This window comes from Schistocerca piceifrons, chromosome 9, assembly GCF_021461385.2.
Source record: "Schistocerca piceifrons isolate TAMUIC-IGC-003096 chromosome 9, iqSchPice1.1, whole genome shotgun sequence".
Lineage (NCBI taxonomy): Eukaryota > Metazoa > Arthropoda > Insecta > Orthoptera > Acrididae > Schistocerca > Schistocerca piceifrons.
In genome coordinates, this window is record NC_060146.1 from 133,229,682 (window position 1) to 133,257,182 (window position 27,501).

Below are 27,501 nucleotides of genomic sequence, written 5' to 3' on the forward strand. Positions count from 1 at the left end.
GCTCCTAAGCACACCTGAGTTACAGGCTGACGTAAAGACCTTGTAAGATCTGTAGGGTCATGTTATACACCGACTTAATGATGACACCTTAGATGCATTACTTCAAATAAGCTTTGACTGTATTGTGGTCTTGTTTTAAAGTCTGTTTGCTGTCTGACACCTATACGGGTCACACAGGCGTCATTCAAACGTTCATTAGCCGCCATTACGAACAATATACATTCGATAACTGATCACAGAAAACAAAAGTTTACACGCTATGATGCTAGCTTAGACACTGCAACTAGACTGAGTAATCCGATAGTGAGCGCGGACGCTTATAAGCGTCAGCTGCACTGGCTCATGGCTTGTTGCGACGCTTATAAGCGTCAGCCGCAGCGAAAGTGTTAACAGTACAAGGCCAGGAGGAGGAAAGGTGAAGAAGGAAGTGGGAGATGAAGAATGTCAGACAGAGTATGAGTATTAATGTACAGAGACAATCCTGTAATTCTACACATACCTCCAAAATTCTAACTTCCAATTCTAGGCTTTTATATTTTTTTTATACATAAGCCTTTCTCTCTTACTTGTCTACAAATAATACATTTCATAGGCTTACTATTATATCTGCTCTTAAAGATAAAAGAAAATAATTTCACTTAAACCAGAAAATAAATTTTAAAAAATTGTGTTGTATCTCTATAATACAGGCAACACACTTGCAGTAGCACGAAGTACACTTCATCCCCCTGCACAGAAATTTGTCATGCATAGGCCGGTGAAGTTTGGCAATCTACGTAGCTAGCCCTGATCTTGACAGTGCACCAGTACATCTTCTTATGTAGTTCTGTGTTATTTTCAACCTGCAGAGTATACAGAAGAGATGACAATATGATCAGTGCAATCTCTCTATAGAGGGAAAATTCATTCTGGAAACAATCCCCTAGATAGCACAGCCATTTCTCTGCAGTGTCTTTTCTCCCAGGAGCACTCATTGCACAAGGTGTGCTGCAGAAATTCTGTGAAGCAGCGAAAGCAGCAGATGGGTGCTGGCAGAAGTAAGGCAGGTCATGAGTCGTGCCCAGATAGTGCAGCCGGTGGAGCATTTGCCCCCAAAAGACAGAGTCATGGTTTGCTACACAATTTTAGTATTGCAGTAAGTTTCAAATCTGTGCATACTGTGCTGCAGAGTGAACATTTATTCTGAATGCAAATAACATTTCAAAGGCCTTAATATGTTTTTCAGTGCTAGAGTCAAAGGTCCAACTTCCATACCCGTTGAGGACAATGGAGAATATGTGACACCCAAGCATTCAGGTTCTCAGTTGCAAACCGAGATCTGACTCATTAAGAATTTTCCCATTTTGATGAACTGTTACCTGGGCTGTTAATTGTAGAGTTTTCCTCTTGCTTGGAGTCACATTCTTGACCAAAATCCTATTTGTGTGTCCGATTGTTGACACTTCTTCAAAAGTAATGCTATTTTATTTTGAAATTTGTTTGCATTATCTGTTTTGAGAATACTACTGGTCTGGCCTCGGAAGGGTTAGTAAGTAGGCCGAAATTTTCACAGCACTCAATCTGTTTGCATTGCATTGAAGACAGGTAAAATCTAGATAAATGGGATGTTGTCAGATGCAGAGAAGAGTCAACTAATCACCTTCTCAAATAGTACAAGATGGGATCTGATAGCACCACAGCAGGACAACAATATCGATACCTGGGTGCAACACTGACCGTTGGGGACTAAACATAGGGGAGGGTGTAAAGTGGGTACATAAGTCTCTGCACAGTGTGGGCAGGGTTACAAAGGAGAAAGATGATGTCCCTTGAAAAACAACAGTTGAAGTACCCAGCAGGAATACGGGATCCCAACCAAAGAGAAAGGTACCTGTGAAAGCAGGTACCAGTAGTGCAGCAGGGGCAGCCAGGGGTATGGTAGGATGTGTGTGTGTGTGTGTGTGTGTGTGTGTGTGTGTGTGAGAGAGAGAGAGAGAGAGAGGAATCGTAATGCAGCTGCCAATGTTGTTGGGTAGTATTGCAGAACGCGATTCCCACTTAGTAAATAACCTGATACCATGTTTATTTTTTGTACTTACATTATTTTACTAATAAAAGATGCATCATTTTACTACATGCAGCTACAATTAAGTGATTACCTGTCCCTTGACTGGTGCTGGCTTCTGTTGTCAGTTTCTAGAATTATTTTGAAAGAAAGACTAGCGAATGTAACAGCTACTGTTGCAACTGGGTGAGCTAATGTCTGATTACACTGATGTAATTTCGTGCATTTACTTGTGAGGTTTTGCAGTTTGCTGTAATTCTGCTACATCATGTTCGTTGAGTGAGCAAGAAATTTTGGAAGCTAAAGAGGAAGAAATTGCTCAGTAACTCACCTTGCACCTTTTTTTGTTGGAGGATAATTGCACTTTCTGTCAGTTTTATTTTAAAATTTATAACCTATAAAAAAAACTAAAAGTATATGTGAAGAATAAATCTTGAGTCTGGTCCTCGTTTTAGCACGCATTACTCTCGAAGATATATCAGCTACATATTATGTGCCCATAACACTTAAGATAACGGCATAAATGCATGGTGTCGTGGCCCCAATATTTTTCTAAGTGGCTGATCTCCAAAGTGTTGACCAACAGTTATGTACTTCATTAATTGTTTTTTGAAATTCATAAACAGTTGTACTTTCAGATTTGAGATCGAGATTTAAACACCAAAAGTACCACAAGAAGTCTGTAACTCTCTGTAAATTAGCAGTGTTAATTGTAATTACAATGAGATGACAAAGTCGTAGGATACCTCCTAATATCATGTCACACTTTCTTTTGCCCAGTGTAGTGCAACTCGACTTGTGATCCCCTGCAGAAATATTGAGCCATGCTGTCTCTATGGTCATCATGCCAGTGCAGGTTTTTGTGCACAAACTGACCTGCCAATTATGTCCCACAAATGTTATGTAATCTGGATGGCCAAACAATTCACATGAATTGTTTTCCAGTCATCTAGTGTTGAACCGATATGGTCACAAGCCCAGGAGAGACACTGCAGGCTGCTAGCAAAGACACTTGCATTGGTCATCTACTGCCATAGCTCATTAATTCCAAATTTTGTCCTAAGTCCTAAGTGATACGTTTGTCGTATGCCTTGCATTTATTTCGTAGCACCGACACTCTTTGCAAAGGCTGTTGCTCTCGGTCGTTAAGTGAACGCCGTCAACTACTGCATTGTCTGTTGTGAGAGTTAATGCCTGAAATATATTCTCGGCACACTCCAGACTCTGTGGACCTCGGAATATTGAATTCCCTAATGATTTACAAAATGGGATGTCCCAAGCATCTAACTCCAGCTACCATTCCACATTGAAAGCCCGTTAATTCCCGTCGTGTGTCCATTATCTCTTCAGAAACCTTTTTACATGAATCACCTGAGTACAAATGACAGCTCCACCTCCCTTTTATATCCTGTGTATGTGATATTACCACCATCTACGTATGTGCATATCGCTGTCCCTTGACTTTTGTCACCTGCCATCAATGGAATTTGACTTTCTTGTTTTTGAAAATTTTATGAATGGATCACAGACTTGTAACTGTGTTGCAGTATTTTATCAGTCAGTATTCCAAAAACACTGTTTGAGGTTCAGTATGTGGTGGTCCACTATCTGAGAACAGTATTTGTTTGGTTGAGCACTTCCTGGTGTGAAAAATGACACTGGTTTCCATACAAGTTGCTATGTGAGTGGCGTTAGCTACATGTGTAGGTATTTGTAATGATGTTTTGCACCTGACGAATATAAAGAAAAAGAACAATCAGAATAAATGTATCAAGTTATTGATTTATGATAGCCACCCTAAACCAGTATACACTGCTTCAAAGGTAAGTAAATTATATTTAATTATTGTTCTATCTACATCCGTTTCAATCTTGCCACATGTCTGTATATGTGGGTTATCATACTGAGAAAAATTTTACATAAAGATGAAAATGGATTGCATTGGAGTATGCATGCGAAGACATAGGACATAGGTTAGTCTGTGTAGGTGTATACAGTGTATCTCAGGAGGAATGATCAATATTCAGGGATATCACAAAAACCCTAATTTGAAACAAAAAATTTCATATGAGTGTATGCCCTGTGCTGAATGGTTTCTGGGATAGAATACATTTAATGTACATTTGTCTTTGGGCTTTATGCACGTATATAAGTCTTGCCCAGCCAACCTGCATCATCATCATCTTCTTCTTCTTCTTCTTCTTCTTGTTCTTGAATAGTTTCCAGTCTCAGGCTGAGTCTCTGTGGAACACAAGCCTTACCATCTAGTCGTTTCCCCACCATCTTTCTGTGTTCACTCTGGTCCAGTCCTCGCCTTTTTCTTTTTTTCCTTTTTCTTCTTCTTCGAAAGACTCCTCTACACCTTTCAGGCATCTATCCCTTGATCTTCCTCTAGGTCATTTCCTCCACATCTCCATTTCATGTATCGTCTTGGGAATCCTCTAGTCTCCCATTCTCTTTAAGTGCCCATACTATCTTAGACTTGATGTTTCTATCCGGCTGTGTAAGAGTTTCTCTTTCACTATTTCCCTTGCCCCTTCTTTCCTCATCCTCTCTCTCCTTGTTATCCTGTCCTACTTCTGAGGAACTTCATTCCACTTGCATTTAATCTGCTGACATTTCTTTTCTTCATTACCCGTGTTTCAGATGTGTTGGTCAGTATTGGCATGTAATAACTTCTATATACTGTTTCTTTGCCTTTTTTGTGGGGTGCCCTAGATGTACCATCTGCAAAAAGAACTGATGAAATGTTGACACTGATAGGCAAATCATTAACAAAGAACAGAAAAACAGGATTAAGAATAGAGCCTTGTGTGACTGTTAAAAGAAGGCAGGTTTGAAGGTGGTGTAATGTGCAACCGCAGCATACCTTGGCTACTTGTGTTCTATATCAGACACCATTCAAACTAGGGCATAGGTACATATGAAGTTTTTTGCTTCAAATGATTGTTCCTGTTATCTCCCTGAGTATTGACCATTCCTCCCAGGACACCCTGTATGAGGAAAGAAAAGCCCATCACTACAAGATAAGTGTGTTATCGTGAAAAAACAGTGGAGAAACTCTTATATTGCTAGAGGAGTAACGGAGTGAAGCATTTTACCAGGAGATCTCCTCTGTCCATTTCCAGAAAGCGTCCCTAAACTTGACTACCTGCTCCAATACTGGAAAAACATCAAAGCTTGTGGAAGATAGGATAATGGTAAATCTGGTTTTATAGTAAATGTTTGTATAATAATACTAGGGAGATAAAGTAATTATACAATGATTTTTTCCCTACTATATGATTTTAGGACATGCATATCTGTTCAATCCTCTCTTTAGGATGGGACGTACGTGCCGCACATGCCAGGCTTACCACAGTGGCGTCCGAATTACATTTTCTGTAGCAGCCACGGCGACTCGAGTGAGTTCGCCGACCAGTTCATCGAGTACTTTTTCACCCTGTACGATGGCGAGGTTCGGACGGGGCTTCAAGGCTTGTACCATGAGGACGCCTACTTCTCTCTCTCTAGCACGTACTATGCTGGACAGAGCACAGCAACCAGTAAGGGGTAAGTGCAAATCCACCACTATTCTCTCACTACCTGTTTCAGGCCCCTTAAGTATATTCTCAGGACGAATATAGTCTGTCAGTAAACTCAAGAGCGACTGATTTCCCACTCTGCCTACCCAGCTATGTCACAAGGCACTTCTACAGGCTGTTTCACAATGTAGTACCGGCCCTGCTGTTGCATGAACTGTAAATCTGTGGCGATGCCGTGTACAGATACGTCCCGGCAGCATTTATTTTTAGATAAATGCGTTAAGAACATAAGGAATACAAAAGACGATAACTTCTTCCAAGACACAACATTATAATATTAACATAGGAACGGAAGCCAGGATTCTACTGCAAACATAGAGCCGAATGCCTGTTCATGTGAATGTATGATACTCTACTGCTATTCATAAAATGAACCCCATAAAATGCAATATATCTGTAGAATTTAAGGCTTTTTCTTACTTTGTGTTTGTACAAAAAGGTAGAAGTTTCCTGTGAAGGGCTGCATCGAAATGTAACAGTTCTTGCAACATGAAGAGTGTTTGAAAAGCAATGAGAAATTTATAATTTCGGGTGTTATATTAGTCCGATTTGCACTACTTCTTTTGTCATTGTCTTCGTAAACGTGTCTGAAAAGTATCGGTACAATGTTACGCATATTGGGTATTTACTCTATTGTCAGCTGTCAAAAAGATTACATCCGTTCTTGTAGTATTAATGATTATTTGCTTTCTATGTACCTGTAAATAGATTAGAGGACCTGTTTTAAATTTTGCTATAAGAATGGAATAAACTGTATCAAATTTTTAGAAATGTTAAATATTACTTTTTATGAGTCTGCTATTAGTAAAACAAGGGCATACAAGTGGTATAAAAATTTCAAAGCCAGGCCTTAAAGGACAGCGGTTTTACAACATGGATGAGACTAAAAATGCATAGTTAAGAGACCTACAAACTATCCTGAAGAAACAGTTCCTAATGTGTTTTGGGAATTGGAAAAAGCACTGGCATAAGTGTGTAGTATGTAATGGGGAATATTTGGAAGAGGATAACATTGCTGTAGATTAACATCGCACAGAGGTTGTATTTCCCCGACGCTGCCCCGTGCCTCTATTTGCGGTGCGAGAAATTTCAAAAGACTGAGCGATGGATAGGACGTAATCTAGAGTCGGATTTGCCAACTGAAGGGCACGTTGCCTAACTTCTTTGTCCGGCGCCGATCGGATAATAGCATCCCGTACCATGAAAATGGTGTAGGATTCTTACCAAAAAATAAAAACTAATATGTGAATGCACCTTGTTTACATAGAAGTCCATAATTGGTGTACATGTTTCGAAGGAAATTTCAGCAGTGTTTAGGATAGCTATTGTTGTATATGTTTTAAGCAGGATGTCTTAGAATCAGGCAAATAGTAACTGAGATAGAGATTTGATGAAATAGTACGTTCAAATGCTGCTGTTCAATAAGCATCAAAGGTTTTATGTGATTGAATCACATTCTATTAGTGAAAACTCAATTAATTTTACCATGAAGTTCTTAAATGGTCACTGATTTTGTACAACTAGTGATAACGGTATTTATTGTTTTGGACCACATTTGCCTGTATTTATCTTGGAAAACTGTTTAACATATATACTACCATGTAGTACATTTCTACCACATGAAACTTTATAGTGTATGAACATAGTCATGCTTGAAAGCATACACAACATATTTTTTAAGAAATTATTCATTGCCTATTTACATACATCATAATTTAGAGGTCATTGTCAACAGTGTCACTGTCAGTATTGTCATTGTCATCATCGTCTCTTTCTATATTAATAACTACATCATCTAGTATGTCTTCAATAATCCTTATCCTTATCCCAGTACTCTCTGATGAAATTTTTGAGTTTTGCCCTTGCTATTTCAATTGGATTTATGCCACAGTTGAATGGTGGAACGTGGAGCACAGTATGTCCATGGACTTCAAGTACTTTATTAATTTCAAATACTTTGTCTTCCGGCTTATGGTGTTTAATTAAACCAAATATTTTTTTTATCACTAACAAATCAGCTTCCACCTTATTTTTTAATAACCATTCAGTCATTTCCCTTTTATTCAGGGACCTAGTTTGAGCTATGTTATGCTCCTTGTTGTGATATGAAGCGTTGTCCATAACGATAACACAGTTTGGTGACAGATTCGGAACTATTTTAGTCGATATCCAATTTGAAAAATTTTCTTAGTTCTTTTGACCATGGTAATCTCCTGTTGCACATACCACTTTCTAAATTAGCTGTGCGTTGGGTAAAAACCCATCTTTTGATCCAGCTGTCTATAATAATGGGTTTCCTCCCAAAATTATTTGTTTTCCTTTGTGGCGATTCCAGTAAACCATGCGGTTTTTTTTTCGTGTTCCTTCCTTATGTGTCCTATTGTGGTGTGTCTGACATATGCATAAATTGCAGCCCTTCGATTGGGACTGGTAATATTAACCAACAGTTCTTTTTGTGTCACCTCTTTAACACACGCTGTAATAACATTGGAGATGATCAAATGCTTGATACACCTCCATTTCTTTGTGTTCTGCACATTTTCTTGCAATGCAGGGCGACTGTCCATCACTTCCAGAGACCGAGATGTATCAGTAAGTGTACAAATTTAACTGCCTGACACTGGCAACTAAGATCCCACAAACAGAAACGATATATATCGCTGCAGTCCAAACCCCAATGCTAGTCAGGTAACATGCAACCGGTTTTGGGTGCCCCTGTAGGCCAGGGAAGAGTACTTCTGGAAAACGCCACATCCCCCGCCAAAAGCACTGCTCTCTCTTGAGTTTATAGGCGGACTATACAGGGTGATCTGCAGGGAATAGATCATTTTCAAATGAGCAGTAGTATGTTGACTTTTGAGAAAAAAACACCTTTATTTATACAAAATTTATACAAAATTTGTTTTGCATAGAGCACTTGCCCACGAAAGGCAAAGTCCCGAGTTCGAGTCTCGGTCCGGCACACAGTTTTAATCTGCCAGGAAGTTTCATATCAGCACACACTCCGCTGCGGAGTGAAAAATTTCATTCTGGTTTGCATAATCACTCATTGAAAGTTATGTGATCCTGGTGGCAGCTGTTCTCTCAAAAAGAATTTCTAACTCTCTGCTAGGAGTTACTCTTATCTCAGGCCAACAGATGTTGGTCAGTCAAATCCACCTATTATTTAATGCCTTCTTTCAACAAAAAAAGTTTGGAATTTGTTAACTGTGGTGCTCTGTCATTATTATTGAGTTATGATGTACAGTTCCTTGGGAGCTACAACTCCCTTTCATTGATTTGCTCATTTTGATATTTCTTCACACTCACCAATATCTCTCGGCTGTACTTCATTTCTCAATGTGCTGGAGTAATCACTGGAAGTGAAGAGGGCAAGCCAGTATCCAAATTCTCAAATTATATATGACACCTCTCAGAAAAAATGTGACATATATTGCACTCTCCTTTTACAATAATCATTCATACCGAATTCTCATTACTTGGAATGCCACAGATGCATCAATATGGACAGTGTCAAAATCTGACTCTTCCACCTAGCAGAATCGAATTTAGTACACAAATAATAGAAAAGCATCTAACAGAATAGTAACAGCTGAAACCGATTCTACTGTTTGCATAACACCATTACGTTTGTCACGGTGATTCTTCTGCCTTGTCACAGACCATATCTCCAAGGCAGGACCTGACAGCAGGGAATAAACTGCTCAAACAGCAGGTACCGCAAAATGTAGTGAGATAGCTATTGTCATCCCAGCTTGCAGATATGCTGTGTCTGTCCACTCCAGTGTACATGCCCATAAAGATATCACACTTCTGAACAGCATACTCTGCTAACTCATTACTTAAAGAAAAATTTTATGGTGGTGATCATCATTCGTCAAGCACATCGCTTCATCAAAGTGATACGTTACACTACATAACATCGACATATTCTTTCAAATAGCCCCACAAGCATTCAAGTCTGATGATCGTGGTGGCCATGACATGTCGCTGAAAAGGGAAAAGATACCACAGAAAAAAGGATATACAGGGTGTCCCTCTCAAACCTCCCTGATTTCAAAGACCCAGGAAAAAACACAGTAGATACAACAATGAAAAATGCACCACATTGTAGAGCATCTCAGAGCATCTCAAAGAATTTATTTATTTATTATCAGTACACCTCCGCATGGTAACAATTCGTAGCATGAAGAATATCGAGTCTATATTCAAGTTCTTGCCAAGTTCTTTGTAACATTTCCTCTGTTATTGTTGCAATCGCATTGGTGACATAATATTGCAACATCAGAATATCATCCCCATTGGTCACATACACATGGTCCTTATGAATCCCCACACGAAGAAATCAGGCGGCGTAATGCTGGGTGAATGTGGTGGCCAGGCAGTATGTCCTCTGCATCCAATCCAACGATTGGAAACTTTCGTATCCAGGAACTTGAGAACAGCCATTGACCAATGCTGTGGATATTCATCTTGTTGAAAAATTATGTTGGGTTGCAAGTCTTGTATCTGAGGGTACACAAACAGCTTCAACATTTCTAAATACACTGACCCATTCACTGTTTGTTCCGCAAAGAAGAACGGTCCAACAATCCTGTCATGCATTAGCCTGCACCAGACGTTTAGTTTAGGGCTATCAAAACATGTTCAATGACAACATGTGGATTTTGCAAACCTCAAATCCGAACATTATGCCTATTAACCGTTCCTGGTAGATTAAAGGTTGCCTCATCTGAGGATAAACATCTTTTCACAAAGCTGGCATCAGTATCAATACGCTGCAACATATCTGCAACAAACTGTTGTCGGCGTGGTTTGTCGATCGGCATCAGATGTTGCAGAATTATCACTTTGTAAGCACACATACGAAGACACTGGTGAACTACATGATCCAATGTTGATCGAGGTACATCAAGTTGCCTAGATGCTTTATGAATTGACGTTTGTCGGATGTCCCCCAACGTCTCTTCTAAAACTCCGTAACATGGACCAACAGAATGTTTCAGAACACTTTCTGTTGCCAGAAACTTCCTGTACCATTCCTTAATTTTTTATACATCAGGGGGATCACCCTCATACACGCGACAATAGTTTCTCTGCACAGTCATCGGTAATTTTGTTTCTGCAAACCACACTACTGCCTGTGTGCACTGCTGTTGAGTCGCCATTTTCACTTCATGCTGCCATTCTGCACTCTGGCGATGATACTTGGCACTTCTGATGTGGGAATATAAATTATTTGAGATGCTCTACAATGTGGTGCATTTTTCATTGTCGTATCTACTGTGGTTTTTCTCTCATGGGTGCTTGAAATCAGGGAGGTTTGAGTGGGACACCCGGTATTGTTTCTCACTTTCCTTTAAATAAATATCTTAGAATTTTAAACTCTCATAAATCTTTTACGTGACAGATTTTTCCATATTAATAATTCAACAACCAATAATCTCTTACTGTGTCATCTCTCATAACTTTGTGGAAACACTTTTCTCTTTGCATCAGTCATTTCATACTTCCAAAATATAGGGGAAATCTGTCAAAATAAATTATTCAGCCAGTGTAGTTTATTTGCACTCTTCACTGATAAAATATGAGGGGATGCTGAAAAGTAGTGCCTCCAATTTTGTCATTATGTTCTCGATATTAGTTGAGGTACTATATTTCAGGTATATCACTCAGTCGACTTTCCCTCTTTGCTGACACAAGTTGCAATTTTCTGCCACTAGAGGTCCCTCTACTTCAGCATGACAAAGCCAGACACGAGTGGCCTACACGTATAAATAAATATTTGTAATTATTCTTATTCATGCCGTCCCTTTATGGCAAAGATATTGTAAAGAGGCATGATTATATCTGAGTAAGCTGACAGAAAATTGAAAGCTGTTTATCATTTTTTTTATGTACCTCAATTGTGTCGTCCCCCCCCCCCCCCCCTTTCCTTCACCAATCTCAATGCCGCTCGGATTTTTGAGCTGATGCAATAGAAACGTATGTACTTGCATTCTCCCAATATCATGTTAATTAAGAGTTATAATGTGCGAAAGCCACAAGTGTTCATTCTACTATCGAGCTATGTTCAAATCTCCACATACTGATGTAATGAGGACTTATAATTTTTAATGGACCTCTTCGGAGAAGAAATCAACATGAAGAGAGAATAGTCAATGCAGCCATTCTGGCATTGTTGTACATCATTGGGGAGATGAGGTACAGCAGAACTGAAAGAAATTAATCTTTAATCAATGTTCCAGAACTGCCACAATGTTTCTTTACCTTCATGCACCCATACCTGCCTGCATTTCTGGACTTACAACTTCTGGTGCGGCTAAATGTGCATTAGCATAACTTATCAGCTTTGAACAATTCACACGATCCCTCTCCCTAATCATGCATCTGGCGACCTGTACTAGCATGTTGATATCTGGAGAGAGTTAGCACATTTGTAATAATTTACAATAATTATACAGTTTTGTAAATCTGCTATTATATTAATTGTTGTCTTTCTTTGTTTTATGAATGGGATTCTATGTCATCATTACAAGGATGGAAATCACGTGATGTGCAAAACGTTAAAGATAAGTAATTGGAGAATTAATTCTGGAAGGAGGGAAATGTGTGCATACAATTGAGTTACAAGGACAATGTATTTGGATACAGTAAGGCACCACTGAATAGGTTTCGTAGTGGTATCTTCGCTATTACAAACAGAATATTCCATTTTTAGAAGTATTCATTTATTTTGTCATTTTGTAAAATTATAGAAAAATGAGTACACAAGATAGGCACATTGTTGTTAGTCCATCGGATGGCCAGGCACAAGATGTCGCCAGCATAGACATGGCAACAAATGAAATCAAAACTAAAAATGTCAGTCGCAGTGACGATGATCAATTAAATTTTTCAATTAACATGGACACAGATGATAGTTCTTTACCATTTGAAATGATACGATAATGACAGTAGATGAGACAAGGTAACAGTTTTCTTCAAGGAGTATTTTTTCACATGGTGAAACTGTAGCATGTGACAGCGCAGACTTGTGAAATCATTCTTTGCCTGCCACACTTACACCTCATGCAAACATGATTGGACAGGGTGCACTGCACACACCGAAAACCCCGATCATGATGTAAATGTTACAATAGTTACTTAAGCAAAGTTTCAATGATTTCAAGAACAAGTTTAAGGAAGAGGAAAAACAAACACTCAAACAAAGTATTCATGAAAAATTTAATGATTTTTCCTAACAAAATGAAAAATTTAATAATCTTAATGAGCAAAATCAAACACCTAAGCAAAGCATCGATGAAAAATTTAATGATTTTACAAAACAATAGACAGATGTACAAACGGAATTACTTGAACAGCTAAAGCAAACTATTGATGCTTTCAAAATTGACATAACAACGGTTCAATGACTTGGCAAAAGATGTGTATGCTGATCTTTCAAATGAATTATCGGATAAACTTGTAAGTGTGGGGGAAGATCTAGAAACATCATTTCTCACTGATTTGTCACAAGATATAAATAATTTAAGCCAAAAAATGAAATTAGTGGATGAGGTACAAGAACAGTTTGCGGAAAATGTGAAGGAAGTGTCTGAGGCTCAGACAGATATGCAGCAAGAGCAGTCACAATTGTGCCAGAATATAAATACACTCAGTGGTACCATTGATGGGTTGCAAACAGTGTACAAAGATGTACCTGAACATGTGCAATACCTGTCATTGCAGCTAGGTAGCATAAGTTTAAATATTCAGCTCATGAGAAAGGAGTAAGAAAGGATAGATAAAGAAATTGAAGGAAATTAAGGGATAGAGCTGTGGCTGGTAGGCTAGACCAAGGCAGTACCCTAGCACAGAATGTTTTCCAGAAACACAAGGGTTATATGGGTGTGATCGAGGAAGTGATGAAGGTACAGAGGGCAGAACTAAGAGCTGAAATAGGTAAGAGGTTGAAAGCAGTGGAGGAAAAACTAACATTGTTAGTAACACTGAAAAGGAAAGAAAACATTCAGTCCCAAGCTATCTGGTGTCAACAGACTGAATAGATAATCTACCCACTCTTAAACCCTAACCTGTCAGGTAAAATAGATCACAACTACAACATTCAGCAGTCGCTACTGACTTCTGTCCCTGTCGTGCAGAGGTATTCAGAATATGATCTGATATATCAAAACAATGCCACACTGCCAATGTACAGTGCTGTGTGCCTTCCTGCTCTGTTCACAAATGAAGGCTTATTACAACACTTTTTCTTCCAAAGGTAAGCGAACAAACTCAGTCATGTTCATAAGAGTCTTCCAGAACATTTTGCCAAGGAATTGGACCAAAATGTGTAAGATACACTTCGTGGTATGTTATACTCAGTGTCTTGCTGTGAGCTACTGACATGGCAGAAAAATGTCACACATATAAACTGTTTGAAAGAGCATTCCTAGATAATTTCTGGTCCATCGCATTACAAGAGAGATTGAGATGCAAAGTGTTTAACCCAGCTCCATTCAGTAGTAAACACAGAGGGCTCAGAAGGTACTTCGAGAAGTATCTAAATAAAACCAGCTACTGGACAAAACTGGTATCACATGTAGATGTCCTAAAATATTGAAAAGCCAACTACTGGCTAACATAAATGAGAAATTAATCATCACTACTGAGCACAATATGAAGGATTTCCTCTCAGTTCTCTATTCCATTGATCTTATCTACGAAGAGAGAACTGAGCAATCACAAGTGACAGCGCGCAGGCTGACCCCGCATGAACTAATGAACAACTCGGTGGAAATGGCAATGACAGCCAGCATTAGTTGGCAGCCATATCCCCCTTGCAACAATACCAACAGGAACCAATCTGGTAATGTAAAGGGACAAAAATTCAAGCAAGGATTTAAAAATAACCAAGGACAGAATTTTAATTGGTGAGGATTTAATGACCGCAGAGTTTATAGCCAGCAAGCGTACAATGTGCCACCGACCGGGGCCTGTGATCCGAACGGCAACTGGGAGGGCAGAATGCAAACGGGCGACAAAATAATCTGCCACTGCCTGACTTCACTACAGTCAAAATTATGTTTCAAATAGCAGCCAGGGACAACAAAATTTTGAATCAAGCTCCTAACTGGTGAAACCAGATGCATAATGTGCACATAGTTGAGGTTACCTGTAATGAGGAGGTCAGTGCTCAGGCTACGTCAGAAAACTCGAACTGGTCTTGATAGACCCCCGTTCGATGACCAGTAATATGGGTAGGGACATGGAACTAGTTAAAAATTGTTTACTTAGATATGACAACTATAGCGATATTAAAGATGATCCCTGATATTGAAGATGATCTGTGTCAGGAAGATATCACCAACTGTGTAGATAAAAATGAAGGCACAGTACAGGCAATAATCAATGCACAAATACTTGTTTTAGGGGTACCCATGGTACTGGACATGATGCTACCACAAATATAATTTCACATGACCTGTTTGATCAGTTACAAAAACAAGGACACTTACCGATGCTTCCAGTCCAAAACTGTAAAATCCGAATGGCTTTAGGAGGTAAGTCTAAAGGCATAAAATTGCAGGCATGAATTCCTATTCAACAAGATAGCTTCTCTTTGCAATGCATTTTTCTTGCGGTTGAAAGACTAATAGTAAACTGCCTTATCAGCATGGACACCTTTAGGAAGTAACAAGCACAAATTGACATTGGTAAGGGGAAGTGTCATTTCCTTGTGAACAACCAACAATATTCAGCAGACCTAGTCAAGTCAAACGTCAGAGAAAGTAAACCAAAACACACTGCTGATGTTTGAATACAATTCTTCTATCCTACCGAGGCTCAGTGCTATCAGACACTGTCCTATACCTCAAAATAAGAAATCTTGCATTAATATCTCTCTTCCGCAAATCAGGAACATTACAATAGATTATCTACCCAGAGTAGGCAAACCGGAAATACTGACGACAGACAATGCATCATACTTTACAGGCAACCGCTGGAAAGAGCTCAGGAACACCCACAATATTAAACGTGCTTGTATTCATGTTTCAAAAAGCAAGTCCCATAGAGAGGATATTTAAGCGCTTTAACAAATTTATCCAGATTTACACCCCTCACAAACACACAAGGTGGATCAAATACGTTACCCCATTCCTTCACGTTGTTAACAATCTCCCATGTAGCTCAACTGGCTTCACACCTACAGAATTGCTGTTTTACCAAAGACAAGTTGACCATTTGGAAAAACCTCTACCTAACGTCCCTAAGAAGAAAATATCATGAGGAGGAAATATGTCAGGCACTGGTTAGCATTGAAGAAAAGGCAAAATACAGAAAACAGTTGTATGATAAGAAATTAGGACACACTGTAGAGTACCATGTGGGCCAACAAATACCTTTCAGGACTCATCCAAATTCGGTACAGTATGGTAAGTTGAATTGCAAGTGGTAGCTGCTGTACACAGGACCATTTGCTGTACCAAAGATCCCTCACCCATGAGCCTATAAGGCATTATACTTAAGTAGTGGTAAGGAAAAAGGGCTCTACCAACGCAAAGATTTACGTGAACTTGTGCACTAGACAGAATTTGACACTAATCAAGTATGGCTTGGAGCATTATATGTAAAAGATTACATGCTGTCCAGTTGAATATCCATATTATGATTGATGTTTAGTATTAAGGAAAGATTTCATTTTACCTATTTCATGTGTGTTGCCTTATTAGGATGTAAGTTTTAGTTATGTAAGGTTTTCATTGTATGTTTATGAGCCAGAGAAGCTGAGAAAACATTACCCTCATGAAGCACGAGAAATTATTTAATTTGACACCATGCTGTTTAAACATGCAGTAGCTGTGTTATTGAGCTGCAGCACTTGGAAGAGGCAAAGTGGAGTAAGGATAGAACTGTGCATGTGCAGTTGCTAGTCTTAAGGTTGACGACCTCTGCGCATGCGCCCAGCGCAGTGTAAGCCAGAGCTGCAAGATGACAATGGTAGCTTAGCACAGAAACACCAAGCAACCTACACTTAGAGAAAACTTTATAATGTGAGTTAATGTGAGTTAATTACTAATGAAATAAAATGTCTACACAACAGACCTAGACTAAGATTAAGAAATTGGGAAGAACTAAGCTCAGGAAAAAAAAAAAATATATATATATACAAATGTCTGCTTGTGTCTGTGTATGTGTGGATGGATATGTGTGTGTGTGCGAGTGTATACCTGTCCTTTTTTCCCCCTAAGGTAAGTCTTTCCGCTCCCGGGATTGGAATGACTCCTTACCCTCTCCCTTAAAACCCATATCCTTTTGTCTTTCCTTCTCCTTCCCTCTTTCCTGACGAGGCAACCATTGGTTGCGAAAGCTAGAATTTTGTGTGTATGTTTGTGTTTGTTTGTGTGTCTATCGACCTGCCAGCGCTTTTGTTTGGTAAGTTTCATCATCTTTCTTTTTAGATATATTTTTCCCACGTGGAATGTTTCCCTCTATTATATATATATATATATATATATATATATATATATATATATATATATATATATATATATATATATATATATAGAGAGAGAGAGAGAGAGAGAGAGAGAGAGAACACAGTAAATACAGTGTACAGAGAACTGGCTACCCACTATGGTACTATGTATAAGCTATTTACATTTATACAAGTGGCTATTTACATGCTACATATAAGGAATGAAGGAATATAACCTAAGTTTTGAATATACTATAACAGATAAGATTGTGCCCTGCCAATGACAACACTTTTCTTTCCAGATCCAAGAAGGTAAGTCAAAATGACAACCCGCAGTATGAACATGTGCGCTCTTTCAACTCATTGAAAAAATTGATAAAGAATGAACTGCATACTAATAGAAATAGAATATATGAATATTGAATGTGTGATGCATTAGTAGCCAGCAAGCAGCTATGCACTTAGTTTTAAGTTAGTATTTAAGTGTCCTTCCAGGGAACGATGCAGAGTCATGTCCTGGGTAAAATAAGGAACACAATAGTTATGTGTTTGGTACCAAAGCATAAGGGCTGCACTGAAAATAAATAATGATGTGTATGTGAGTGTGATGCAGATGTGTGAGAAGGTTGAACATAGGTCTTGCGCTACCAAATGAAAAGGGGTCAGACCAAGCAAAGTCAATGTGACTGAGAAGAGTGCCAAGCAAGAGTTATTACAGTACATTTGCACATGAACACAAGTTGTCTCCTCATTGTTTTACACTTGTTCATTGGTACTATTCTCGTAGACATAAATTCATGTATAACAGAATACACAAGAGTGGTATCACGTAGCAAAAGGAAATATAAGTGACCAACACTGAAGTACATTGTTTACAGTCGATGATGACACTTGTATAACAACATTGTACTATCAGGATGTATCAGTGGATATTAAATTCAAATTAAATGGATTAACACCAGTAGATAGTCATGAAATGATGTGCTCAGTAGTTCTCTCATGATGAACGAAGAATTGTAGTAGTAGAGTAAAAATGAATGCTTCTTCCTGTCCATACCATTTCCTGTAGACCAGTAGACACATCGTAGTAAACATGTTCAGAGGTGTAGCTAAACATAGTTAGGTAGGCTTATTGTGATTTCGTGTTACGAAGCTTTCTTTCCTCTGCATGTGTAACGATGGATGCTCACATCAGGCATGATATATGAATGCAAAACTCATCCACATCATGTGACAGTGTGGTTTGCAAATATTTTGTCAATACTGGGAAATGAGATTGAAAAAATGACTACCTGTGTCATGTAAAAATAAGATGAAACTATGAATACAGATTGTTCACAAATGGACATTCAAAAGCGTAATGCTCAATGTGATAAAAATGATAAAGTAAAAACTGAAAAATGTTATGTGACATAAAACCACAATAAGTGTACAGAATAATGACTGTTTTGTATGCATAATTTCTGTAAAGCGTTTGTGAAATTTTTTTTACAATATTTATGGAAAGAAATGTAAATCTCATATGACAATGTATATGTACAGAGTAAGAAATATGCCAACACGTCATGTCAGTGTATTATAAAATGTAAATACTTAGGTTATTGTAACAATAAAGAAATGCAAAAAGTACTTCACTCTGCCTGCTCACAACTGACTGGTAAAATGGTCACCTGTTGCTTACAATTGTTAGTTAAAGCTGACACCATAGTTACTGCGCTGATGTCGCTTCTACACCAAGAAAAAGCTAGTCTTGGAACTTTTGAATGGATTGCGTATGTTTGGATTGATGTCATCATTAGTGTCATCTGCAAAAAGAATGAATTATGCATGTTATGTTAGATGGAAGTTCGTATTTGTATATGAGAAGCATAAGTGGACGTAAGACTGTGCCTTGTGTAACACCATAAGTGATTTCTCCCTAATCAGAAGAATCACTCCTGATTTTATAGGTCGAATTATCGAGTACAACTTTCTGCATTCTTTTTATTAGAGGTGACCTTACTCCTTGTTTGACTGTACCATCAGTTCCATAAATCCCAAGTTTACCTAGGAGGATATTGTGAGTTGCTCAGTCAAGTGTCCTAAATAAGGCAAGAAAATACTGACCTGCACTGTTTTGCTATTTATAGCGTGTAAAATTTGCTAAGTGAACATTGAAGTGGCATTTTCAATTGAGCAACTTGTCCTGGAAACCAAACTGTGATTCACTAATTATACAATTTTTTCTCAGGTGGAATACAATTTTGGAATATGTCAGCTTATCAGAAGTTTTGAAAAGTGATGTCAGCATAAGATACCGTGTTTTACCTTTGTTACACTTGTCACTCATTCTTTCCTCTTTTTGCAGGCTGAGCCCCTACATAGCACAGAGTGGCAACATCTTACATATGTCTAACAAACAGAATACAAAAATTGCACTATGCCATGGGGCGAAGAATATCCTCACAAAACTTCAGGTGCTGCCACAGACCCAACATGACCCATACTCCTTCACTGTGGATGTCCTACATCATTCCGTAAGTATAAAACATTTACCATTGCTGTATTGTCCCCTCCTTACCATTCCATCATTTATGAGCAACGTTTTTATTCAGTCATTGTAGTTCTGACGGGTGATGCAAGTTAAGTGCAGCGAAAGTCATTATCCCTAACTGGTGGGAGAAATACATTCTATTCTTTCCTTCTACTCCCATTTTTCTTCTTCTTGTTTTGATGACTCAAGGGCAAATAACTTGTTGTGATCTGTTTTAATGTTGTCCTTAGTGGGCTGATTTGTAAGGCCTGTGACTAATGACAAAATCTTAAATGATAGTATTTCTTACATCTTTGTCAACGGTCCCTCAATTGTCATATGGGACTGGTCACCATGACCTTCAGATACTGCCCACTTTAAGTGAAAGGTATAATGTGATACTATATGAAGAATTGCATCTTTACATATGTGTAGAGAAAGTTGGTAGAATGAACTCAATGACAGTATTTAAATAGGTACAATGAACTTTTACAGAATTTTTGTAAGGTTCTTGAAATATTTTTTTAATAATTAACAACAGCACAGTTTGAATTCATTGACAAATTTTTTCCCTTTCATCCTTTGCTCCTTCTCGACTTTTTTTCTCGTCTATACATTTTTATTTACATGTTTTGTTGTCCGTGCACTTCTTCCTAGGCTAGACAGTACATACACACCCTCTGAAGGTGTAATTTCGAGTGCTGGCATTAGAAACATTTAAAGCAGAAAATTCTAATCCTAGCTTTTGGAATTTGTCTATTCCTTTGTTATGGGGGAAAAAAGGTGTCTGGTCAGAATTGGAAAGGAGGGAGGCTGTGGGGAGGACAAGGAGAGAGAAAGGTGAAGGACAAGGGAGTAATATACTATAGTCAGATAAAATTACTTGATGCTGATGCTTCCTGTTGTAGATGGTGTCCTCCAGTCAGAGCACTCAGCATCAGGCCTGAACCGTTTGCTGTTGCCAAACCACCACGAAAATTAGGTCACTTGCAATTCCTCATCTGGCTTTCTTTCTTTGTGTATTTGGATCCCAAATCCTGCGTCTGGCCCTTTTATTTTGTATTCAGTATTCATCACACATGATAACACTCCCCCACCCCAGCCAAATGCTCACACTCATAAAGTGCTACTGAAATACACACATTTCACAAAGAGCACTGACCAAACACTATACAACAACATATTACAGAGTAAAAGCGTAGGATATTTATTACTGTAACAACTTGACATGTAGAAGGCTGAAGGTTCGAATCTTGTCAAATGCAGCAATTTTTTTTATTTGTGTTTTTCTGAATCTAATTATGAACTGTGGTCATCGTATTTATTCAGTTAATTGGTTTAAATGTAATTATTTTATTTCTAATACTTTGCAGAATCATTTTTATCATTGTATTAACTCTTTCATTTTCTCTTATTTTTCTTCCTAACATTCCTTTTTTAATTTGTAATCTGCTGGCATCGCCTATAATCTGCAACCAGGTGCCAGCTAGGACTGTTCATCAGTTGGCCATGCGGCATCCCCTTTATCCAGTGTGAGGATAGTTTCAGGTAGCCTATGATAGAAAGAAATTACAGTTTGCTTTTACCACTAAATATTAAACTTTGCAGCGGAAGATGGTTGTGCAAACAAGTAGATTATGAGATTTTTTTGTCTTGAGTTTGGTCATAGAGGTTATCCTTAAATACCATGAGCAAAGCAATCATGATTTTAGTTATGCTGTAGTTTGTTGATCGCTGCTTTTTTTTTTTTTTTTTACAACTAACTATGGGACTCAACTTCTGAGGTCATTAGTCCCCTAGAACTTAGAACTAGTTAAACCTAACTAACCTAAGGACATCACACACTTCCATGCCCCAGGCAGGATTCGAACCTGCGACCATAGCGGTCTCGCGGTTCCAGACTGCAGCGCCTAGAACCGCACGGCCACTTCGGCCGGCTGATCGCTGTTTCCTCAGATACATTGCAAATAATGAGGTTGTGGTTAGGTTAAGACAAGAGTTTAAATTCAGGGCTTCAAAACGCATCAACTGCTGGAGTTCAGTCATTAGTCACTTAAAATCAGCTGTCGACACAGCATCTCCTATCTCTGTCATACCTCATGCCGGCCGCTTCCGACATTGCTCTGCGTTTCACATTAACAGCATTTGTGAAGCGACCTGCCGTGTTTGTCTGTTGCCTATAACTGAGTGGTAGCCAGCAGTGGATGTGGCAGCACTGTAGTGGCAAGTGACAGATGTCCCCTACCAAGTAATTTTAATCAGACTGTATTAAACACTGCACCAGCTTCAGTTCAGAGATTATAGAAGTGGAAAAGTGTGAAGTAAAGATGCATTAAAGACAAAGAGATACAAAAATGGAATTAATAATACATTTTTAAAAATGTAGGTGGAAAAGGGATGAAAAGGTGGAGGGGGGGGGGGGGGTGGATCATTAAAAAGAGAGAGGGAGAATAAAAAAATGGATAAATAACCGAGTAAATAATGAAATATTAGTACTGGAAAATGGGATACTGAGCTGCAAAACCTCCACTTCAACAGCTGCCTCCTCTTCCATAGCAATTGCTTACAACCTAGGCTTTCATATAAACATATCTGATTCAACACCAAATACTCTTGGTACCTATTATTCAAGACTTTCCTCACCAGCAACTACCTCACACCCACAATCCAATTTTATGGGCAGTCTCTTATAATGGTTCCTTTTCTTGTGATTTTCTTTCAAATAGTAGGCTCAATATGCGTAAAGGCAGTTAAGTCAGAATACATTTAGTTGTGAGCTCTTTTTTTTCATCACTACTACAAAAAACTGCAGTCCAGTTATTTCTGTTAATATGTAATATTTTCTTCCACCCATATTACATGTTGCTCAGTGGAACTGATGAACAAGACTTAATACTATTTATGATCATTTCCTCAATGTGGAAAACAATTGCCAATAATTTATTGCTTAGAAAAGGAAAAGAATTTAGATATCACAGAAGTCGTGTTTTCCATATCTTTGGCCCGTTTGGCAGGCGCTACAGCAGGCAGTCTATATTGCGCGGCAGACAAACCCCCAGTCAGCTGCGGCAGTCACTCATCTCGTGTGAAATGAACAGAAATAACAAAGGAACCATATCCTTGTGGAAGAAGACGTTGAATATATGACATTAAAAGTCCATTAAACAGAAAATGGTCAAAATTATGCCAGCTGCAGGAGTCCGAATGCTAGTACCGACAAATCTGTCACATTATACTCCTCCTCTGACTCTCTTGCAAACAATTCTTCTTCTAGTCAGAAGCACATTGTTTGTCACCCAGTATCACTCAAATAACAAATTCTTCAGTACCTCTGGTAGAAGTGCTTGGTAAGGTCTGCTGGCCACAATTTGTTTTATACCATCAGGAATACTGTTAGTTGTGGTCTGGAGGACACTAGAAAATTACTCCAACCACAGGTATCAAAGCAAATAAAGAAAGTAAACTTAAATAGTTCTTTACTTCTGTAACAAAAAAAATGTTGATTCTGAACACTTCTGTTGACAGCTAGTCTTACTGTCATTAAAATTAAGGTGACTCATAAATGTCATTTCCAAGAATAAAATTTTTTCGATTCTTGAGTTAAAAAATAAATAAGTGAGAATTTCACACATCTGATCTTTATTTCCAGGTGGGAACAATTCTCACTGTTCACTGCCCTTCTGAAAAAGTGTGATAATCATACATTTGCACCCCTCATAACCCACTGGAACCAGCAGGCCACTGCTGCAGATTCGACCTGTCAGCCCCTACCCAGTCCATGACACTTAGATCAAGTATTCCCAGTCACTTTGGAAAGAATATTAGAGATTATGTGAATTGCTTATGTTCATTAATGTCTTATATATCTTTTGTGACACACGCAAATGTTGCAATTTTAAACCCATTTAAACAAGTAATTTCCTCATCTCAGCTGACTGATTGTGATGGGTGAGTCTACTGTAGCACCTCTGGCATTTTATTCCAGCCAGGAATGGATGTTTTCATTTACACGTCAGTGCCAAAATTACATGTGTTGTGAGAGCTGTCTGCAATTTGGCACCTGAATAGTAAAAGTAAGGTTATGAGGGACCAACATTTTTAAGAAAAAATTGAAATGTATTAACAGAAATAGGAACAACCAATAGCAATTCAATTCATCAATGACCAAAGCAAAAATTTTTGACAAACATTGTAATGTAAATTCTCCACACTCCTGAGAATTGAAAGAATAGCAAATGTTTTGTATAACAATTTCAAAACATTTATATTTATTTTCATAAGAAAATATATGTATATAAGTACATCAAACATTTAGAAGGCAGTAAACAGCATCTTTGTGTGTCATCCCTTTTAGCTTGTCTGCTTTCTAAGTGCACATGACATCGAAAATTATTTTTTTGTTTCAGTACATCTGAATTTTCCACTGTTGAAAAAGTTTTCATTAAAAAGGATGTTATCTATTTATGTTCTTATTTAAGTACAAAGTTTGCTTTTTTCTGTCCAGGTGGTAAAAACCCAAATATCTTTTTGCTGTCAGGTAATTGCTTTCTCTTGAGAGAGAACATTAGTAGGAAAAAGTATCAATCATCGTGAAACCTTCGCATTGTGTCATGGGGGGGATTAAGAATCAAAAGAACAAAGTCCATTATTGTGATATGAATTATCTCAGTGTGATGTACCCTATGTATATTTATAGACATTTCCAGATTGTAATTTTCTGAATTTCTCTTGGCTTCAACTTGCTGCACTTCAAATAACCCGTATTACAACCATGCCAGTCACAACTCAATTCCACTCACTCAGGTTGCCTTGAATACAAACAAAGCTATTACTTCAATATTTTCAGTGACCAAGTGCTGCCCTGTCTTCTGCATCTTCATTATGAATAAGCTGTGATTATTCAGGTCTTTTAAGATGGTGACATCTGTTTTCACAAAGCTGCATACAGACATTCCTCACTTGACAGCCACGCCGGGTAGCCCCCCAGTCTGAGGCACCTCGTCATGGTCCATGTGGCTCCCCCCGTCGGAGGTTCGAGTCCTCCCTCGGGCATGGGTGTGTGTGTGTGTGTTGTCCATAGCTTAAGTTAGATTAAGTAATGTGTAGGCTTAGGGACTGATGACCTCAGCAGTTTGGTCCCATAAGACCTTATCACAAAGTGCCAAAGTGCTCTCTTGACAAACACTCAGGCGCCATATCACAAATAATTCCGTACAAAATGTCTGTGACTGTTTGGGACAACCATTGATACTTAGCAACCATTATGCCTCCAATCTGGAAGCTCTGCAGGATGTAATAGCTTCAACTTATGCGCCATACCTGAAGAAACTTGTGAATACTCTTTCTCACCAAATGGCAGCTATTATCAAGTCAAGAAAGAGAGAGTCACATGGTGTTAGTGTGATGTGGGGGTGACTTTTTTTTAGTCCAGTGGTTATTTGTCGTGCGCACTATTGCACGACTGCTAGCAGACAGGTGGGTAAAGGAGAGCTGAATAGGGGTATTCCACATTGAGAAATACTCTCACACCACCTGCAGCCATTTTCCCACTGAGATCATCCTATCTGTGGGGGCTATAGCCTCTTTAACAGGGACACAGTGGCTTTGTCTGTCAGGAGAACAACAGTCCCTTCTTATGAATACTGATCCCATTCACGTTCCACAGCAGTGTGGGAGAAGGTTTACTGAGAAAATGATTCTTTTTCTTTGCCTTCCACTTTCTGATAGGGGGAGAGCCTACATTACAGAGAGATTATATACACTATGTGATCAAAAGTATCCGGACACCTGGCTGAAAATGACTTACAAGTTCATGGCGCCCTCCGTTGGTAATTCTGGAATTCATATGGTGCTGGCCCACCCTTACCCTTAATGACAGTTTCCACTCTCGCGGACATATGTCCAATCAGGTGCTTGGAGGTTTCTTGGGAAATGGCAGCCCATTCTTTATGGAGTTCTGCACTGAGGAGAGGTAGCGATGTCAGTTGGTGAGGCCTGGCATTGCTTGATCATGTTGAAAGATGCAGTCACCATCCCTGAATTGCTCTTCAGCAGTGGGAAGCAAGAAGCTGTTTAAAACATCAATATAGGTCTAAGCTGTGATAGTGCCATGCAAAATAACAAGGGGTACAACAAGCTCCCTCCATGAAAAACACGACCACACCATAAAACCATCGTCTCCAAATGTTACTGTTGGCACTACACACGCTGGCAGGTGACGTTCACCGGGCATTCGCCATACCCACACCCTGCCGTCAGATCGCCACATTGTGTGCCATGATTCATCACTGCACACAGTGTTTTTCTACTGCTCAACAGTCCAATGTTTATGCTCCACACACCAAGCGAGGCATCATTTGGCATTTACCGGCATGATGTGTGGCTTATGAGCAGCCGCTCAACCATGAAATCCAAGTTTTCTCACCTCCAGCCTAACTGTAATAGTACTAGCTGTGGATCCTGCTGCAGTTTGGAATTCCTGTGTGATGGTTTCGAAAGATGTCTGCCTATTACATATTATAACCCTCTCCAACTGTTGGCAGTCTGTCAATCAACAGACAAGGTCGGCCTGTACGCTTTTGTGCTGTATGTGTCCCTTCACATTTCCACTTCACTATTACATCGGAAACAGTGGATCTAGGGATGTTTAAGAGTGTAGGAATCTCACATACAGGCGTATGACACAAGTGACACCCAATCAACTGACCACGTTCGAAGGCCATGAGTTCCATGGAGCACCCCATTCTGCTCTATCATGATGTCTATTGACTAGTGAGGTTGCTAATATGGAGTACCTGTCAGTAGGTGGCATCACAATGCACCTAATATGAAAAATGTATGTTTTTGGGGTGTCCGGATACTTTTGATCACATAGTGTAGCTATACATAAATAATAGTTTCAAACATAGACTGCCTTTATATCTGCTCATGATTTAACCTGTGTTAGACTACCACCAGTAAGTCCCAAATGCTTTACAGAATTGAGTACTCACATATAAAACAACTTCAAACATCTGATTACTTTGCACATGAATTAATGTGTTAAATATTTGTCTTTTTAGATTGTAAGCAAGAAAAAGTTTATGATAGCCTTGAAATTATACTTACAGTTTGTTGGAAGTTTCTAAGTACTCTCATTATGAACACTGGATGAATATACTCAGGGAAATTTGTGCTCCATTTTAAACAAAAGCTAATTTGTCACAGATTTCAATGTTTACGGCACTGTATCTTGTTATCTACCTTGTTGTGCAGCTACATAATTTTGCAGGTAAATTAAGTGATATATTATTATACAGATACTATGCGCAAAGTGTTTTCTGAGTAGAGTCAGTAGTAAAGAAATAATAAATTAAAACATCATGCCTAATGCTGAAGTTCCACTGCATGAACAGCAAAAATGTATCAATCAATAAACTGTCTTCCTTTCATTGTTTTGTGAGATGTGTTGTGGGGGCAGGGATGGGGGGAGCTGTCAGTGAGAAAAAGTTTTGTAAAGGTTCAAAATTATCTGTAAAATTTGCTGGAAGTTGCTAAGTGCTCTCATTATCAAATGCTGGATGAATGAAGCCCTCATATTTGCATGCCATGAGTTACTCTGCCTCAAGACAAACATAAAGTTTCTAGTTATGATACTTGCCCTCTTGTGTTAAACTTTTAACATAAGATAATACCTCTTAATGAGTAGATTGTGATAGCATTTGAAATTCGGTCAATAATTCTCAAAATATTGAAAATCAAATTTTTGTTGCCCGTATGTTGCATCTGGTACCAGGTTTTTTTGGTTAGTTGGTTGGTTAGTTGATTTGGGAGAGAGGGCCAAACAGCAATGTCATTTGTTCCATTGGATTAGGGATGGGTGGGAGAAGGAAGTCAGCCACACTGTTTCAAAGGAACCACC

General features: G+C 38.7%; 1 protein-coding gene across 4 annotated transcripts in view; it reads left to right on the plus strand.

Annotated features, from left to right (window-relative positions):
* LOC124716917 (nuclear RNA export factor 1-like) overlaps positions 1-27,501 on the plus strand; it is a 134,424-nt gene that overhangs the window by 84,081 nt on the left and 22,842 nt on the right. For all 4 annotated transcript variants that reach the window (XM_047243486.1, XM_047243488.1, XM_047243487.1 and 1 more), the window contains exons 9-10: positions 5,367-5,596; positions 19,437-19,605. In XM_047243486.1, the coding sequence (XP_047099442.1) occupies positions 5,367-5,596; positions 19,437-19,605 (399 nt within the window). The remainder of the gene's footprint in view (positions 1-5,366; positions 5,597-19,436; positions 19,606-27,501) is intronic.